The 19,907-nt window shown below is 44.3% G+C and overlaps 1 protein-coding gene across 1 annotated transcript in view; it reads right to left on the reverse strand.

The window, feature by feature from the left end:
- Positions 1 to 15,697: 15,697 nt before the first annotated feature.
- Positions 15,698 to 19,907, reverse strand: part of LOC111235509 (protein shisa-9-like) — a 114,876-nt gene continuing 110,666 nt past the window's right edge. The window contains exon 4 of the mRNA XM_022763964.1: positions 15,698 to 16,214. Within this exon, the coding sequence (XP_022619685.1) occupies positions 15,718 to 16,214 (497 nt within the window). The 3' untranslated portion in view covers positions 15,698 to 15,717. The remainder of the gene's footprint in view (positions 16,215 to 19,907) is intronic.

A 19,907-nucleotide genomic window follows, 5' to 3' on the forward strand; every position in this document is an offset into this window, starting at 1 on the left:
CTGATGTTATTAGAAAAAATCAGTCGCTGATAGAATTTTCCTACATGCAGTAAAATATTCAGGTTTATCTCATTAACTTATTTTCTGTCTCCTCTTCTCGCTGGTATCGCATTAAGTACAATACACAATGTATAATAGAACATTATCTTGTAGGGGTTGTCATTTAATACTGTAAAATCACAGGAGTCTTCAACTGAAGCAGGTATTCATGCACCTGTCCTGACAGCTGGTACACGTGTGTGATTGACTGTGATCCACCATGTCTGAACTAAAGTGTTTGTCTTTTACTGTCATTCAAAGGAATCCACACTGAAAACTGAATGACTGGTGCCCACAGAAGGACAACCTCATGTATGGACAAAGGAGACAACATGGGCATCCTTAATCCTGACAATAATAAAGATTTGATAAAAAACATAACATTTAATGGTGATATTTTAGATACAAATGTGAAGTTGTTGAATACAGACATGTGAAAATTGCCACATTCTAAGGAAAAATGGCTAAAAATAGTATGTTAGTCTTTATAAATATTATTTTCTCATTGAATATCATGGCAAGAGTACTTGACTTAATGGTTTTAAGATTTGGAAACACTTTTGCACATTTTTGTGCCTTATGCATCTCATCAAATGTTGCAGACACAAATGGCACCTGTTTCATAAAATGACTCATCTATGGTCTATATGGGGATATAGTGGTATAGCTTTATTGAAGATCAACTTCTGTTAGGACATGTACATGTGTGTATACATGTCTTGCTGTGCTTGTGGGGACAAATTTGTGTTTGAAGCCATCAGTGTGATGTTATTTTGGCCAGTCGTGACAGCTTCAAACGGCTTTTTGAGGAACACCTGCAGTGATTGGGGTCAGTGTCAGGATAAGTCTCTATGACATGAATAAAACTGAAAGTTGTGAGTGAAGTACATGCACCAAACAGCAGACACATTCAAAAGTTCTCGAGGAATTTTGTAGTACTTTTAATGTTATCCTCTACTGGTGCAATCTTATGTAACTGTGTTATTGGTTCTGCTCTTTCAACTTTCTGCATGATATAAAAATATGTTCACTTGAGCTCAGCACAATCACCTGGATTTTAAAATGTGTTTTGTCTGTATGCTAATCAGGCTGCGCAGACACCGTGACGGGATTGGTCGGAGCAGAGAGGAGGAGCTTCCAACTCCACGGCCGGCTTCTCCTATTGGTGCAGCAATGATCCTGTCAGTCCTCACCACAAATGCAGCCTTTTAAGCATCAGAGGAAGAGAGTTTAAGAGCCTGGCTGCACATCATTAGTGGCGGCTGACATGATAGGCAGCTCGCCTCTGTATCTCCTTTGTGAACATTTGTGTGTAATTTGTGATTCGGTTTGAGATGCTGGTGTTGATTGTTGGGGACTGGGCTAGGTTTAAAATTCTGATTGTGCATCACACCCTTAGAAAAAGACTGTTGGACACATTAGGAACAGGGGCGCTGCTTCTTGTGTTTTTGGGTTGGTTAGAATCACATAGTTAGGCTCTTTGTTGGCTCCTGTTCCCCTACTTCAGTTATCCTCTAGCCTTGTTTGTATTTTTGTTTACTTATTTACCTTCCTGGTTATGCAATAAATTAAATCAGTAATTATTTTTATTATTATTTCCCAGGCTGTTGTATCTTCTTTGCTTGCAGAAATCAACTGCCTGGTACTGGATGTGAGTCCCACAGTGTCAGAGGTTTTACTTTCTTAGCAAAGTGGTTCCACAAAGGGTTTATATCTTGATGCTTCATGTGAACAGTGCAACATCTACTGGCCTGAATGCAAAATGGGCAAAAACAAACATTTGTACGTCACAAATTGAATGCAAGTATAAGGGAAAGCATGATTATATTTTATAATCCAAGCATAGACTTATATACTGTAAAAGCAAATAAAAATGTTTTGTATGTGTCAATATCAGTCAAGTTAAGCTCAATGTCTTTGTTTTGACTTAAGTGTCAAAACTGTAAGTTGGTTTGCAATGTGGGTAAAGAACATGTAGCTTCACTCTGTTTTAAATGTCAGCTTTGGTGGTTGTGCTGTAAAGCTGCAATATAAGATGTGGACAGAACTTTAGTTTAAAATGTTCCAAAAATGAATTAACACGATCAACAGTGTGTGAAGCAGCCACAGTGATGATGTCATGATCAAGACCTCCATCTGTTGTATAGCAGAGTTATCTACTGAAATGCGCATGCGCACCAGCCTGTCCCGACCTATCCTGTGTTGTAATACCACTTTCTGACACTAGACGCTGTGTGAGTTAGCGGCGCGTCAAGTCTGCCCTCAGTCCCACGAAGAAGAACAACTTCCTGAAGTTAGCATCACAGAAACACAGGAATGGCTGAACCTCCTATATGAGACTATATTCATCTGCATCCCGAAGGACCGCTCCTGACAAGAAACCACGTTCAACGGCAAAGAAAAGAAGCAACACGAGTAAATCTCGATGTGGCTTTCCACCGCTGGAGACGGCTCCTGAGAGGAAAGAGATGCGGGTTGATGCCGAGCTCGCAACTTTCCTGTTAGCCCGGTGAGTAGCGTCTATGTTAGCTCTTTGGCTAAAAGTATAATCAGTGCAACGACTGACAAACCGTACCGACAAAATATTCACATTTAATGGCCTGAATTAAATAAGACATGATTTTCGAAAAGGAAAAAAAAACTAATAAGCAGCTCCACTGTTATGACCTTTAAGCGAGTGAGGAAGGTTGGTTGACAGCACTTCCTGTAATGCTCAAGCTATAAAGATGTTGTGGAGTTAATAAAACCACTCCTTTTTAGTACAAGTGAACTGTAGCAGCCTGCAGTTTATTGTGAATGCGTGTATGTGTTATAGCACTGCAACAATAGACTGTGCACTGTATCACGATACTAGCAGATAGTGGAGACGTTTTAATCGTAATCACGATCTGATATAGTCACATCGCACACCCCTGCTTCATATCCCCTGTGCGCATGTGTTGGCGTTGTGGTTTCCTGCAGCAAGCGGCCAAAAAACATTAAGCTGCATCTTTAAAGTGATAGTTGTGGTTAATTGAGGTGGGGTTGTGTGAGGTAGTCATGCATAGTCAGCGTGTTACCTGCAGTAGATTTAGATCGAGAGGCAGCAGGGAGCACAGGCACACTAGCTAAGTGATGTGCTGCTGTGTTTTAAAAATGCCCATTGAAACAATACAATAACACTTTAAATGTCGTGTTTCATGTAGAATATTTTCAGCGCTTTATCTCCCTGTCAAAACAGGACTTTCCCTTTGACGCTATATTTTCTCTCTGAACTACCGTATTCCTACGCACTGTATGTTTTATATGTCTTAACCAGATGAGGGATTTTAGCCATGGGATGCCTGGATCTTAAGTTATCGCCGCACAGCGTCAGCGAAACTTTTAATGTGAAACTGCTTTATTCAGAGTTTTTACTGGTTATAATCACCGGCTCTCAGAAGAGGAGGAGACCTTCGGATAAACTCGCGTCCCTGTAAAAAACCTCCTGAACCACTGACACTGAAGGAATCCAAACCAAAGAAGAGGCTGACTATAATGATGCCAATGGTGGTGCAGACAATAACTCCCATCATCCCACACTACTTCACAATGTCACTAAACGCCATCTTTTGTTATTGTTTTGATTGAGAGACCCTCAAAGACAGAAGTTACCTACTGTTGCCCCCTTAAATATTTTACTGAAATACCATATTTTTTTATATATATATATATATATATATATATATGTATGTACTAAATGACATAATTACACTCTCATGCACCAATACACATGCACTTAAACATATTCTGCACTTAAACATATTCTGTCAGCCTGTTACACTCCTGATTGTTTGTTGACAGCTGGTTGCAGACAGAGAGCTGACCAGATTGATGGAGCTATGTGTGTGTCTGAGAGAGAGAGACAGAGAGAGAGAGAGAGAGAGAGAGAGAGAATATACTGACTGAAGATTAGAGAGCAAGAGAGAGAGAGAGATGTGTTTAGGATGCTAATGACTGCACATGGTTTGAATAAGAGAGCACAGAGTGAATATGTGTGTGAATATGGTAGAAAAGCCAGTGTTAGTGTGCACCACTTGTGCACATGAATTGACATTCTCCTTCTGTCCCTGATGATGTTCACTGTCACACTGTCACCCCTGTGATTATGATCCCATGCCCCGTACAACATCATCACAGCTTCTTTTCGTATGTTCAGCAGCTTATTAACTAATTATAGCTGCCAGCACGTATTCAGGTCTATAACCAAAACCAAAGATATTCGTCATAATTGTACTAAATGATCTGTATGAAGTAGCGGAGGCCAAGATGTGACTAAAAAATAAACAAAATAAAAAAGGGAGTAAGGGTGTGAGTTATGGAGCTTGGTGCACTGGCCACTGGTTGGAAATGAAACACATAAAACCCACATTGCTTTTAGCTCTCCATGTCACTTAGCCCATCGAAGCACCAGGCTCAGCACTTCCTCAGCTCTCCGTGGCCCCGTTTCCAGCTGTGAACTCCCCAGTCGACCAGAGCATTAGCTGGATTAACCTCCACACGCCTGCTGCTCACTCTGGTTGTCTGTCTCTCTCCTGCAGCCCCAGACTTAAAGCCGTCCTCTTGGTTCCTCCTGCCTCTGCCAGTCTGGTGCTCTTTCTCCCTCCACAGCTTATGTGCTATTCTGTTAGTTCTGCAGCAAATGTGCTCGCCTCTCGCCTATTCTCCCCGTGCAGCTGGAAATGTCATCTCCCTTTTCTCTAAGATCTCCTTTGTCCTCCCTTTTTTCTCCTGGTATTATCTGGCGCGGTCTCATTCCCTTTTTGACAATATTTCTTCAGAGAGGGGATATTTCCTCCCTCTCTCACCCTCCTCTCCCATTCTGTGGCTTTTAGGTGTGTGTTCTTTTTTTTTTCTTTCCTTCATTTGGTTCTCTGTCCTGTCATTATCGGCTGCACAGAGTGGCTTTGTGTGGCGGCTCCTGTCTTATCTGGTTCTGTCAGGTGCTGGTTAAAATCCATTCATCGGTAGGATGCACAAAGGTGGGCTGGTGAAATGCCAGTGCTGCCTCCTCGTTGCAGTGGGAGGAATATTTTTGGCCGGACACACGACATGGCACTAAATGTTTCTTGACTTCCTCTAGTTTCTCTCAGTTTATCTTCATCTGACACTTTTAGTGCTTTTACTGTTTCTTTTACTTCACGAGTGCTTTAACTTTACTTTTGAATGTTTCATCTATAAACTTACAATGTGCTGTACTTTCTACAGCAGTGTGGGACAACTGGCGGCCCGCGGGCCAAAACTGGCCTGCCAGAAATAATATCTGGACCGCCAGATTATTATGATAATATGATTTTTTTCATCCAAAGAAAAAGATCTCTGTTGCTAAAAGAGATCTTCGTCAGAGTAGTAACAGTTACCTGCAGAATCACTTCCTCTTTAGTGATTTTGCCTAGAAAGTAAAAGCATGAGTCTGTTTTTTGTTATTGTTTTTTGCAGCAATGCTTTATTTCAGTCAAGTCTGACAACACTGACATGTTTACACCTGATGCTAACATTATTAGCATCAATTTTCAGTTGTTTCTGGCTACAAGACGAAGATAAGTCCAATATTCAGTCTCCGTTTGTCTCTGTTTTGGTCTCCACCAACTGAGAAAAGTGCTGGCTCACCGAGCCGCTGTTGATGTTATTAGTAACACTCGTGCTGTTGAATGAGGCCTGTTGATTGGATACAGAAAATGGTTTTCTGTAAGTGTCGTAGTAAGATTTCTATACAATAGAGTCACTGAGAGGTTTTTGTTTTTAATGCTGAAATGCAGCAGAGTCTCTGCGTTGGTTCTAGCAGGACGACTGAATAAGTCATGGTAATGTGGTAATGCAATATTCCAGTATCCTCTGACCTGAATAAGAACATTTATACACTGGTACTGTGCCCCAGGATGCCCGCCATGGGCGAGAGAGAGAGAGAGAGAGAGAGAGAGAGTGAGAGTGAGAGTAAGAGTAAGAGAGAGAGAGAGGCATGGTTTGTGGCATTTGGCTTTTTGCTCTCTGTGATGGATTTGGTCCAAACCCTTGAGACACACAAATGAACTGTGACATCTATGACAGCTGGAGATGATGCCCGCTGCCCTGCCTACACACACACACACACACGCACACACACACACACGCACACACACACACACACACACGCACACATGCACACACACATGCACTCACACAAGAGCAGTATGTTGCATCCTTGGACAGCTGTTTCCAGTTGCTAAGACAAATTCAAAATGTCGTCCTTGAGGCTGCAGGCTTCTATCTGATGAACACCTTCATATCTCCTCTTTCACATTTATCATCGAGCGATAATACATATACAGTAATGAATTTTATATCCGTTGGTGTATTTGTTATATGTATTATTATGTTGTGGTTTTCTAACAGTAATAAATAAATGTGAACAGTTGCTCCGATGGGTTAAACTACTTGGATGAAAAAGAAAATGGGACAAGGCTTTTCCATGTAGAGCATGAACTCTTTATTCCGTACAACTTGATATTTTTTTATTTATTTCAAAAAGCCCTTTGAAATAAAATATGCAGAGAGGTTGTGGATTTGTACTTTAAGCCTCTGGGAGGACCAGCAGGAAAGAGTATCATCATGAAGTTTGAAGTGTCTCTATAAGGCTCAGTGTGCCTCCAGTCACATGTTCCCTGTTGTACCTCCTGGCTGGTTGTTGACATTGTTTGTGCGCGTATGGAATCAACATGACACAGTTTCCTACGTTGTTCTGCTGCAGTGTGTCCTCGTGTGTGCACGTCTGTGCTGGTTTTACTCACGTCTTTTACACATTGCTTACTTCTTGCACATCAGATATGCTTATTTTGCTCTTTCTTTCGGGCATGTGCGTAAAGGACAGCATCTAATGCTAACACAAGGTCAATATTCACTTTGTCTCGTTCTCTCTGTGTCTCCTCCTCTCTCGTACTGTAACATCTCTCCAGGTCAAAAACGATTAAAGGTCTAATTTACATTGCGCCTTTATTGCGGGACGAGATGGGCAATCACATTATCAGTGTCAAAACCAATTAAGTCCTTCATCTAAAAGATGTTTAATGTAAGCTGCAGGTTGACAATTAATTGAGTCAGACATCCTTAACTGGATTTGAGTATCGATCGAGCCGAGAAGATGCTGCCGCACTAAGTACGAAACAATTAGTTACAGCATGTCAGTTAAACACGGTGGCCAGACTTATTATGAGTCTGCTGCAAGATAAACGATTGAAATCGACTCCTGCAGTAAATGTGTATCGTCTCTCTTGTGACTTGTGAAAGTGGCTTTTTACTGTTTTTAATGCATTAACATTGAGCTTTAACCTCTAGTGTGTGTGTGTGTGTGTGTGTGTGTGCATGGAGAGGGGATTGGTCTTTTGAGCGGCTGAAGGAAACAAGGCGACGTGAAAGGTTTTACGTGCTGACGGATGACATCACACACTTAAGGGCTCTATAACGCACGCACGCACACACACACACACACACACACACACACACACGCACACTGCCAGCTCGCTCAGAACCCACAGGAAACACATCCCGTCAAATCCCAGATGATGTCAGAACAAATTAAGCGACAACACGCCTCTTTGAGAGAGTCATACTTTAGGCTGTGTGTGACAAAGAGAGGAGAAGAGAAAGAAAGAAAGATATTAACTTCATCCAGCTGAAAACCGGTTGAGAGTCGTTGTTTTGGTGTGTGTCACTTACCTGAGAGCTTGTTCTGCTCGGGAACTCTCAAACTGGGTCAAATGAAGCTTGAAGCAGATGTGTGGGACGGCTCAGGCGGTCGTTTCCTTGAGTGTCGTTGTCACAGCCATGAGGTCATTAGGGGAAATTTTTTTTGGGGGGAAACCTTCATGATCCTGTCGTGGCAGTCATCGCTTGTAGGGTTAGTTTGTGATGAAGCGTTGGTGTTGAACTCACTTTCCCTCCCTTCTCCCTTTAGTTCCTTTTTTTTTTCTTTTTTTTTTCTTGTATTTCTCAGGACACTTTTTTGACAAGCCCCTGAACTTGATAAATGTCAGCTGACGTTTTCACATGAAGTGTCAGTATTCAGGTCAGACTGCTGTTGATGTCTTTTGGATTTATTTTTGTATAACTGCTCTACATCAGTGAAATAGTGACGGATGTTTGCTATTGATGTTTTAAAAATATTTCATGCGATCACACTTACATGTAAATGTCCTGAAAACGTCTCAACATGATTCAAACACTGATATAATATCAGCTTTAATGTGTTTAAACACTGATTCAAGCACATTAAAGATGATATTAACAGCTCTGACAATAATGATGTAAATAGTTTGTATAATAAGTATTTTAGAGTATGTTTCACGTTTTGGGTTTTATGCTTTCCTATATTCTTGCTGAGCGTTAGATGAGGAGATCGATACCACTCTCATGTGTGTATGGTCAGGCTGCTAGCTAGCTTAGCTTAGCATAAAGATTGGAAACAAGGGGAAACAGCTAGCCTGCCTCAGTCCAAAGGAAACACAGTCTGCCTACTAGCACCTGCAACACGACGTCTACAGAGGAGGTTTAGCATAGCGTAGCGCGAGCAGCACGCTAGCAGCAAGCTAGCAGCAGCTTAAGTGTCTTCACAGGATGCGTTCAGAAACAGAGTGGATTTGAACGTCACCTGCGCTTTGCCAGAGCTCAAAGCCCAGTACACAATCACTGTAGTGCCGCACGAAAAACTGAAGGAGATTAGACTCGGTCTGCGTTTCCATGGTAATAGCGTGAGTAAAACGTGAGCTGTAAAGCGGCCTGTGTAGACAGCTGGAATTTATCACAATAAAAGTGTGTAAGTTTCATCAGACTTGCATCAGACGGAAACGTTTCTGTGTAGAGATGCCATGAAGCTAACTGATGACCACATCATATCTTCTGTGGTTTCAGGGGAGGTTACGGCCTTCCTTCACCGGGCACAGCGACCTCCAGGAGTCTCCGCTGGGTCACTGCTAACCTCACGTGACGGCAATTTATTTATTCGATTTTTGGACATTTTATGCCGATACTTGAGAGCCCATGGAAGTGAGATGTCAGGAAATGAGAGAAGGAGATTTGATATGCAATGTTGTGGTTCATGTCAAGTCTCAAGGGAAGTACTGCGTCCGGCCAAGAAACAGTCCGGTGCTAAATCAATGTAAAAACCAATGTAAATCAATGTAAAGCAACAGCAACAACACACTGTACACACTGGTTTGTGTACAAGTTTTACAACCGAAATATAACATGTAAATGTGAGAGCTTTAGAGGTGCGTTGGTGTTGATGTTGTTTCCCGTCTTTATGCTTCTCTAAGATAACTGATGCAGCTTCACATCCCTCGTACAGACGCGGCCGTGGCATCAATCTTCTACTCCAACTCTCGGCTGGAAAGCTAAAAGGCAAATTTACCAACATGTTAAGTAGTAAATCGTGTTGGCTGGACTTTGACAAAGACAAAACATCCGAAACATGGTGAACAGAAAGCCAGTACACACCAGGTACGATGAACAAATGAATGCTGTATTTCTTGAAAGATTTATTCAAACAGGACACATGGGCCAACGTCGTATAAGTGCCTATGGACATTTCAGTCAGTCAGTCAAAACTTTATTTATAGAGCATTTTGTATGCATGAAAATTCAGTTCATATCCCTTCATCCCTAAAAAAAACAAACAAAAAAAAACAAAAACAAAAAACCTCTAGAGAAATTTGTCTGAGTTACAGAGAGTGACGTCAGATTGCCCAGTCTGCTTTTATATCTATAAAAAGCCCTTATATAAGCTGAGTAGTCAACAAATTTCACAGCAGACAAGTGGTACAGCATACATATATACACAAGTAGTACATAGCAATCCAAGGCAGCCTATTGCTGCCTGTTACAAATTATCATGAAACAACGCATGATTTTTTTTTTTTTGTTTTGTTTTTTTTTTCCATTTTGTTGCAGATGCAAAAGCTGTACAAGAAATCACTGAATCTTCCTTTCGTCTTTCTGCTAATGTGTTGGCAAAGCACTTGGATACAATGCAATATCTTTTAACATCAAATACATGTATGCATGTACGCCATACGATGTAAACTCAAAAGATCACAAGCTTCAAAACGTATGACATCCTCCGGTGGGCAGGGAAGGTGACGTGCGGGGGTGGGGGGGTGGGGGGGGTGGGAGGATGCGCAGGGCGCCGTGAGTTTAAAATCTGGAAGCACTTTTAACTTTCCATTGGTCAACTGAACTTTTTTTTTTTTTTTTTATAGTTGTTTTTGACAGGAGCTCAAAAAACACAGTACAAAAAACAAACAAACCGACAGGAAACAAAGAAACATTTGAACCACACACCATAATCTATATATTGCTAGGGATCATGGAGCCCAAGTATGTCTACCAGGTTGCATTCAGATAACCTGCGGTAGAATACTTGCATCGTTTCTTTTATATAGAGGAAGTTTTACAAACAAACAGTCAGTTAGCTCTGAGACGAGCAAGCGACGCCGTAGTCTGTTAATAATCAGGAGAGATTGAGTAAATGCACGCTAAGCTGATGATCCAAAACAGTCTCAGCATTCTCTCTGTTTTGGATGTTTCAGCATCAGTTAGGTGTACTCAGTGTCTCCTGATTCAAGGCTTTTGGTCCTGTTTCGTACCACACAGTTGTGGACATTGTATGGAAGATATAATAAGCGTTACACTTCTGTGTATGCCTCCTTGTTTCCTCTGTGTGTGTGTGTGTGTGTGTGTGCGTGTGTATGTTTGTGCATGTGTTCAAGTATTTACATCGTCCACGACAGAGGCTTTTTCAGTCTAATTCATTCAACTTCACTGGCTGTTTTTCCAGGCGTTGCTTTGCCTGAAGGGAGTCACAGAAGTCCATCCAGCGTTGAAGGGCGTCTGACCGCGGGGAAGTTAATCATGGGAAGGTGTCACTGTGTTCCAGCACTTCAGCACGATCGCTGGGTGTGATCGCGGCGCCTCTGATGAGGATCTCCCAGATCAGCCGTTCACAGTGCTCGCTCGAACTCTGTCGGCCAATCATTCTGAGCCGTGTCGGCCGACAGGAAGTGAGGGAAGTTGAGAAAAGGTTGTCAGTCGTTTTGACTTCTGCTGGTAGCCGGTCCTCGGGCTCTGTCGGTCCTGAAGGACTCCAGTCCCGGTGCCAGTGCTGCAGTTGTGTAAAACCCTCCAGTGCTGTTTGTTAGCAGTAACATTACAACATTACGTACGAAAGGGTCCCGTTCCTCCGAGACCCCTTCCACAACAGTAACGTTGATGGTGAAATTGTGCAATTCAGAGACCAGCTTTCCCTTTCCCACTACAGTCACAGAAAGCCTTTGAGAGATAAAACCCAGAATGAATGTTCTCAGACGACCCAGACGAATCTGAATGAAAAACAACCGCGGCCGTTATCAGCTGTGTCCACGCAACTCCGTTTCTCCTCTCTGTCTCATCTCCTTCATCAGCTCTCCCGTCGGTTTCATCACAACCGCACCCTCATTAGCACCCACCCCTAAACTCAGAGGAGGGCTCCAGAGAGACGGACAGACAGACAGATAAGGAGAGGGGGGAGGACGGTTGGGCGCTTATTGCTTTACTGACGCGTATTGCTTGTTTACTCGCTGTCATTCCTCGTTTGTTCTCAACCTCTAATGCTTTCCGAGTGATTAAGGACAGACCCCACAGAATATTTTGGTAGAGCTTTTTCAGAGGCCGGAAAGCTTTTCATATGAAGTGACCCATTAGTAGTGCGGCACCTTGTGGGGATGGGATTCGGGGGGGGGGGGCACGGAGAAGAAAACCTCCTGCAACACGGTGCATCACATACTGTGCAGCGCTGGCGAGGGCATGAGCGCGGACGTGTTTGATGCATATTCACACCGTGCATATCCCATTGATGCTTTTGTATTCATGATCCCCATTCTCTGCTGATCCCTTATTACAAAAGCATGCCAGCAGCTCGGAGCACCACTCCAACAGCTTGCCTAACAGGTTTTTCACATCTTGGAGTGGTAAAGTGGAGAAGCCATTGCAGCATTACAAACCCTGCATTATATTGCTAATTTATTCTCTCTCATTAAAGTTTTACTCCGTTGCTCATTTTATGTGCTTGTGTACAGGAACAGCTCCGTAACATTGAGATGCAAACAGGGGAATTTGGCTGATTGACGTTTCTGCTCGCAGGTAAAAAAATAAATAAATAAATCAATGAATTCAAAAATTAAACTCTCAGTTACATAAAATCCACTTTTTAAGGTAGCCTGCTGCCACTTGAAAAGCTCCAGATGTGAATAATATATCGTGAAGCATCTGGTCATTCATGTGTTTGTGGATGCTAGTTGTGTGTGTGTGTGTGTGTGTGTTTGTGTGTGTGTTGAGTGTAATCATGCTGGAGTTTTCTTGTGTGAGTGATTGCATGTGTGTGTGAGTGTGATGGTGTACCGGGGAGGAAACCTGGAGCCTGCCATACTGTGACTGACTCTCATTAATTATACGTCTCTCCCCAACACACGTGCTAAGACGACCCAGCCACAATGTCGTGGGTGACAACAGCTTGTTGCACTGGGTACCAAACGTCAGACAAGTGCTCAGCGCCCGTCGCTCAACCCTCCGTAGACATGGACGCATGAGAGAGGGTGGGGGGGTCGAGGGTCGAGGGGGTTGGATGACAGAGAGAGAGACAGAGGAACTAAACAGTGTGTGACTCTGGTAAGTGCCGCTGTTCGATGAGGCTCCACCACTTGTCTAATGTGCTATAGCATGTGCGCTGCGGCGTCGCCGGCGTCCTCGTCATAACAAATGAAGGTGAATTCCGTCAGACGGTTCTGGACGGTGGAGGTGAGAATATGTGGTGTGGAGGGAAGAGAGGGATTCTGACGGCTGAGAGCAGCATCGAATTTCTATGCCGAAGCCATCAATAACCAATGTCGGACAAGTTACTCGACAAATGTAATGTATTACTCATTGAAAAAGCAATCACTAATTACTTGTCAGCAGAAGGAATTGCTTACATAACTCATGTCATTGCTGTTGTTACTCGCCGAGCTCCTTCGAAGGTTCCTTTAAAGGGACAGTTCAGGTTTTTTGACGTTTACACACTTTTAAAAAACCACCCACCGAAAACAATCCAACGACCGTTTAAATGAAGCTTCATGTAGAATATCTTCAGCTCTTTATCTTCAGCTCTTTATCTTCAGCACTACATTTTCCAACCGCTGAACTACCGTATTCCTACGCAGGTCAGCCGAGTGCATCAGAAAGCGGCGTAATACAGTGCGCTCTGCAGGTCCGGAGGTTCAGCGGGTTGAGGAAATGTAGTGCCAACAGAATCTACTGCAGGTAATGTACCGACTATATTCATGACTACCTCACGCAACCCCACGTCAAAAACACCTGAACTGTCCCTTTAAATAGAAATGTCAGTATGTTTCATCCAGGTGTATTTTCCCATGTAAACGCCTCCATTGTGACTCTTCACACCTGTTCCCTCCGTTATAGAGATCTGGGGAAACGAGGTGAACGGCGTCTATCAGGGTCGGGTGTGTGAGTCTCCCACAGCTTTCCAAATAAACACGACCGGCTGCCTGGAATAACTGCGGAGGGATCTACATCCGACCTACCAGATGACCTAATCGCTCCGCATATTCATCCGCACATGCCAGAGCCTTCACACATGTGAGTCTGACTTCCACTGCAGTTACACTTTTCTATGGAGACTCATGTAGAATGTTTTGTATTTTACTAGATAGATACAAAGTGATTTGGTTTCTATTCTATCGTTTGGAGGTTTTTACTAAAACCATCCACAGCTAGCTTAATGTTAGCCCACTGACTGCATGCAACACTATACAAAACCAGGTGATTCCTGAGTGCAGGCTTACCAGTAACTAGCTAGCTAAGACTAATACAACCCTGGAGTTAGCAGGAGGAACACTCCATCACTCCCATCACTCCCATCACTCCCATCACTCCCATCACTCCCAACACTCCCAACACAGAGTCTGTCCAGCGAACACAGAGAGACAAACTGTTAACAATGCTCCATCAAAGTCACAAACTGAGTCCTCAGTCCTCCGACACTGTGGGGGGGTGGGGATGGTGGGGGTTGTGGACAAATCTATTGAAAGCACACGGTAGAAGAAGAAAGCAGGAAAAGCTAAAACATGCTGTTTTGATTTGTTTATATAAAATGTTGTTTTTCTGATCATCAGAGTGAAATAAATAGAACCAATCATCAACCAGAAGCTCCAGTGGCCGCGTTGTTTCTCATGTTGTGAGTAATTGCGGAGGTTTGCAGGTGTGTGCGCACCTGCCGTAAATTGTAGCCGGATCCCCCGGACAACACTCGTTACTGAAAAATGACTGCAGTGTGTGAATAGATAATAAAATACTACAGCCACATTTAAAATGAGAAGTGTGACCATTCCCACTCCAAAGGCCGGAGCTGTGTTTGATTCAGTTGAGTCATTGCGGGTGTTAAAGTGTCTCACTGACGGGGGGGGGGGGGGGGGGTGTTCAGCCTCTCAGATTGTGTTAGCATCGCAGCAGTAAACACACACCTCAAACAGCTGTGTTTAGGCAGAGCCATACTGGGAGAAGGTGTTCCTGGTAACACGTCGCTGCTTTCTCTTCCTGCATCCAGGCGCACACCGTGGATCGTTACCGTCTGATTATGAAATCTTTTTTTTTGTTTGTTTTGGAAGTGGATGTTTGAGGACTGAATGCAGCACTGACGTTCATCTGACTGAAGCTCAGTGTGACGACTGAGGGAGGGAGGATGCAGTGACTTTGTGATGACCTTTGTAAAACATCCAGGGGTTTCCTTTAGAGGTATAAACATCTGCAGCAACACAACAAGCAGTCGCCGGGAGCAGCTGCAGCTACAAATACAAACAAGAAAAGCTCCTCACTTATTCGACTCAAGACTCGTGTTTCTGTGTGTGTGTGTGTGTCAGCGGCCTCTCTGACACTGCTGGGAACCTTCTGTAGCTGTGTGTGTGTGTGTGTGTGTGCAACATGGTTCAGATCATTCTCATCTCATTTGCCCCTGGAATGAGATGAACAACCCCCCCCCCACCCACACCACCCACCCTCCTCCCTGGTATAAATCGCCAGGCTGATATCTCACTCTCCGGAGGGCTGGAGGGCAACAGGCTGACAACACAATGGCTTTGTCTCTGCTGATGGGAGGCCAAAGTCTTGGCGGAGACGCTCCCCTCCCAGCCTCACTGACAGCCTCCGAGTCTGGCTGCGTTTGTGCGGTAAATAGTGTGTAGGGATTTGAACCTTTTTGCGCATGGTGTCATTGAGTTGCGGGGGGTGGGGGGGTGTTGAGAGGAGAAGGAGGACAGAGCTGTGCCAACACACTGAGAGGCCACTCAATTATTTAGAAGAGCCGTCGGGTTCAAAGAGTCACAGCCAGCACCTGCCAGTCCACCGCCTTCACAGCTCGTCTGCTGCTGTTCGGATCCACGCTCTTAAAAGTAGCAGATATCACTCGTGTTATTCTCAGTATTGTCAACAGTGATGCGGAAAATGCAGTTTTAAAAAACTCCAGATACGATATTTCTCGCCCCTCCCCGTCTCGCCATTACGGCTGTGGATATAAAAAGATATCTGAACATTTCCCTATTCGACTTTGCTCTGTTTCTTTTTGTCTCCTCTTCTTCTGTCTAATTCACCCGTTCACCGCCACGTTCAGACAGTGACCTCGGTCTTGCTGTTGGTGGGAAGTCCCTTGTGCTTGGGGTGCATGTGTGGCGAGTGGCCGTAGCCCAGCGGCTGCGAGAAGAGCTCGGGCAGCGTCTCGATGCTGAACTGCCTCTTGTTGGAGTAGGCCTGGCGACGGCTGTTCTGCTGGTGCAGCGGCTGATGCTGCTGCTGCTGGATGGGGTGATGCTGCTGCCCCTGGAGGGTCATGTGGGAGCCCGCCGGGTGCGGGGCGTGGCTCTTGCTGGGGTCCCATACTTTGAAGGCCGAGCTGGAGGTGAGCGGGTGGGTGTTGGTCTTGGAGATCTTCGGCTTGGGGATCTGGGAGGCGTTGATGGTGATGGCCAGCGGCGCGTGGATGTCGGGCGGCGGGAGGAAGGGCTTGTCCTTGGGGTGGAAGTTGATCGGCTGGAAAGTGGGAGGGGACTGGCGATGGGTGTAATCTACCATTGGGTAGCTCTTGTAGTAGTCTCTCGCAGCCGTGTCTGGAGGATGGGTGGGGGCAGAGAAACAGGGAAGGAGGGAAAAGCAGAACAGAGTCACGATGAAATCACAACAATGAGAAGTGATTAATGATAAAATCAGTCAAATATGATCCTTGGCTCATGGTTAAAAACAGACATTAGTTTGACTCTTATGGAGCACGGAGCACTTCCTGATTCACTCAGCTGACCTGCGGCGTCATACAGTGCGCTCTGTAGGTGAGCTCGTGCGTAGGAATACGGTAGTTCAGCGGTTGAAGAAAATGTAGTGCCAAAGTCTCCGTCAGTTAGACGTTGTCGTGACACTGAGTTATGGTCACCTGACATCGCAGCCTTCATCCAACCAAATATCAACGTCTAACGACGCAGGTGTCCGGCTGCAGGGAAAACTCTCCTCTCGCCGTCGCACCTGAACGTTGCTTCATCTCTCTCGGCTCTTATAAGAGAAGTTTGTTGGTCTCTAAACAATAAGACACCTGCAGGCTCCACTACACCTCTCTCTCTCTCTCTCTCTCTCTCTCTCTCTCTCTCTCTCTCTCTCTCTCTCTCTCTCTCTCTCTCTCTCTCTCTCTCTCTGTCTAGTCTCTCTGTCTCTCTCGTGTCTCTCTCTCTCTCTGCTCTTCTCTGCTTTTCGTCCTCTCTGTCTCTCTCTGTCTCTCTCTCTCTCTGTGTCTCTCGGTCTGCCTTCTCTCGTCTGCCTCTCTGTCTCTCTCTCTCTCTCTGCTTCTGCTCTCTCGCTCTCTCTCTTCTTCTCTCTCGTCTCTCTCTCTCTCTGACTGTCTCTCTCTCATCTCTCTCTCTGTGCTCTCTCTCTTCTCCTTTTTGTCTCTCTCTCTCTCTCTCTCTCTCTCTCTTCTCTTCTCTCGCTCTGTTCTTCTCTCTCTCTCTCTCTCTGTCTTCTCTTCTCTCTCTCTTCTCTCTCTCTCTCTCTCTGCTCTATGTTAGATACCAAATTAGAAATAATACGCACGGTCGCACAAACATCATGTTCTGCTCAATCAGGAACACACACACTACACACACACACACACACACACACACACAGACACACACACACACACACCTACACACACAACACACACACCACACACACACACACACACACACACACACACACACACACACACACACACACACACACACACACACACACACACACACACACAGGAGGTTGGTGTTTCCAGGATACCAGACATATTTAGTTGTTATTATAAATCTGATAAAAGCGTATTTTGGTTATTTATTAGTCGACTGCTGTGTGAACATCTGGGCTGATCCTACAGGTCGGGCTCCCCTCTGTGCAGGAAGATGCTGTTACGTGAATATATAACATCTATCAGACATTTTCAAGCTCAAACAGCTGATGACGCTAGATGTCCCCAAGTGGAACAAAACACTGAACGTGGGAAGAGAGAAAATAAATCAGACTAATGGCATAATCTATAAACATTCAGGGATTCAGTTACTGTACAAAGAAAACGGCACAAACACAAGTCATCCAGATTTTTGATGACTTTTGCAGAGGCCTGTTTTCCTGCTGCCGAGTCGTCTCCAGTGTTTTGTAGGAGCTGACTGAGACTGACTGAGAGCAGCTTCTTGTGTTTGTGTTTCCAGAAGAAAAACACCTGGAGGAGTCGACTCACATTCACACGTGTCAGAGAGCTGTCCGGCGCTATCACTAGTCTGGTAACTGCTTATTGAACACTTCACACGTGGGTCCATTCAGGAGAGACGGACTTCCTCCCTCTGTAAAATCCCTCCGTGCTGGTCCGAGGGTTTCAGTACTAGTCCGCCGTGTGAACAGCTGCTGTTCATCACAAATGTTAACTCTCTCTCTCTCTCTCTCTTTACCTGTCTCTCCAATGGGAGTGAGGCACCTGTCGACACCTGCCGTCACAAAACATAACACAGCACCTTTGATGGTTTCTTCACATAGAAATTGGTTTTATTAATAAGAGATATTAGATGTTTCAAACTGTTTCCACTGCCAGGAAAACCAGTTTAAAGGTGTAATCCAATCAGACCTCGTATTTCCTCCTATTTAGGATCAGTCTGTTTCTGCAGTAGCCATTAAATGTATTAATATACTATAATTATTCTGTCAGTAGAGTAGTGTGGAGTGGTGAGCGGCAGGTTCACATTAAAAGCAGCAGCAATAGGAAATGTCACGAGGTTAAATGTGATCACTTATCAAAAAACGCGTCGACAGATCGAGACAAGTTCGTTGTGCTGTGGACTCGTGGAAGAGAAACAGAGGAAGAATAATTAAGTTAATCACTTTAATCACTCAAATTGCAGAGCAATTAAAGTGGCCTATTTCACAAGGCATATTTTTCTTTAGAAAAAAAAATACGGTGTCTCAATATTGGAGAGAAGGAACGAGGGAATGAATAAAGGAACTGATTTGCTTTAATTTAAATTTTGTAAGAGTCGAGGATTAGTGTGTGTGTGTGTGTGTGCGTGTGTGTGTACATACATGTGTGACAAAGAAAACATTAGCATACACTCTTCTCTCATTGAAAAGGGAATAAGCCTCTTGATGCGTATGTGTATGTACAGTATGTGACACACACGCGTGTTGTAAATACAGACTGATGTTCAACCCGAGGCTCTCAGGGAAATGTTTTATATGGCGTGACGCTACGGTGCGGCGTCGGGATTCCAAGTTAAATTGCTCCGAATCTCTGGACAGGGCGGGAACAAAATCTGGGCCGGCACAGAAACAATGAATTAAACACGCCCCTTTTTTCTTCCCACAACAAACTGCTGTTGCCGTCCGCTTGAGCGTTTCCACACATGTCGCCAGCAGCAGCACCTGACAGCCGAGTCCTCGGTGACGGTGTTATGTGCCTTCCTCTCCATTTCACAGACTCTCCATCTGCTCCCTCTCTCTCTCTCTCTTCCACTCTTTTCCATTTCATACTCTTCACCAACATCAGCTTTCGCTCTCCATCCAGCAGCTGCCTAAAGCGAGGCCCGTGGGCCCAATCTGGGCCACTGCATTATAACTGCATAAGTTGGGGCCCTCTGAAGGATTTCACAGTTTGACGACACACTGAATTCTATTTGGTCTATTTTTAATGCCATTTAATAATGTTTGAGCAGTTGTTGTGGAGGAACCTGCTCAGTGTAATGTGTTTTAACATCACAATGGAACCAGGACTAAAACACAGTTGTTCCTCCAGTGATCTCTCTGCTTTCCGCTGGTTTTCGGCGTGTGGGTTATCGTTTCTATTCTGTTATATTTCAGTCTGTGCATTTAGTAACTTACCTGTAACAACCTCCTGTTTATTTTTATCTAATTCATTTGCAGTCCCTGTCTAACCTTAATGTGTGGACAGCATGTACAGTGACCACATACTGTCTGTTGATCTGCCCTAAACCTCTTAAACACTTGATTTTGCTCTTATATTTGCTCCATGTTCTCCATGACGGCGTGTTCCTGTTCGACACTTCATCGCAGCCATGTGACGTCTTACAGCGCATGAAATATTTACAACCCCAGGTGTCATGTTCGTATTGCATCAGATTGAAATATTCTACGTCTCGGTTTGCACCACTTCTTCATATCTCGTGGTGATTCAGACGGAAACTCCAGAGCAGGGATTGAGAATAGTGTTGATGTTCTCCGGTCAGGAAAGTCCTGCAGATTCTGGAGTTTAAAATAAAAATAAAATCACATCCTTGCGAGAGAAT

The sequence above is a fragment of the Seriola dumerili genome, unplaced genomic scaffold (genome assembly GCF_002260705.1).
Source record: "Seriola dumerili isolate Sdu_G_001 unplaced genomic scaffold, Sdu_1.0 BDQW01000505.1, whole genome shotgun sequence".
NCBI lineage: Eukaryota > Metazoa > Chordata > Actinopteri > Carangiformes > Carangidae > Seriola > Seriola dumerili.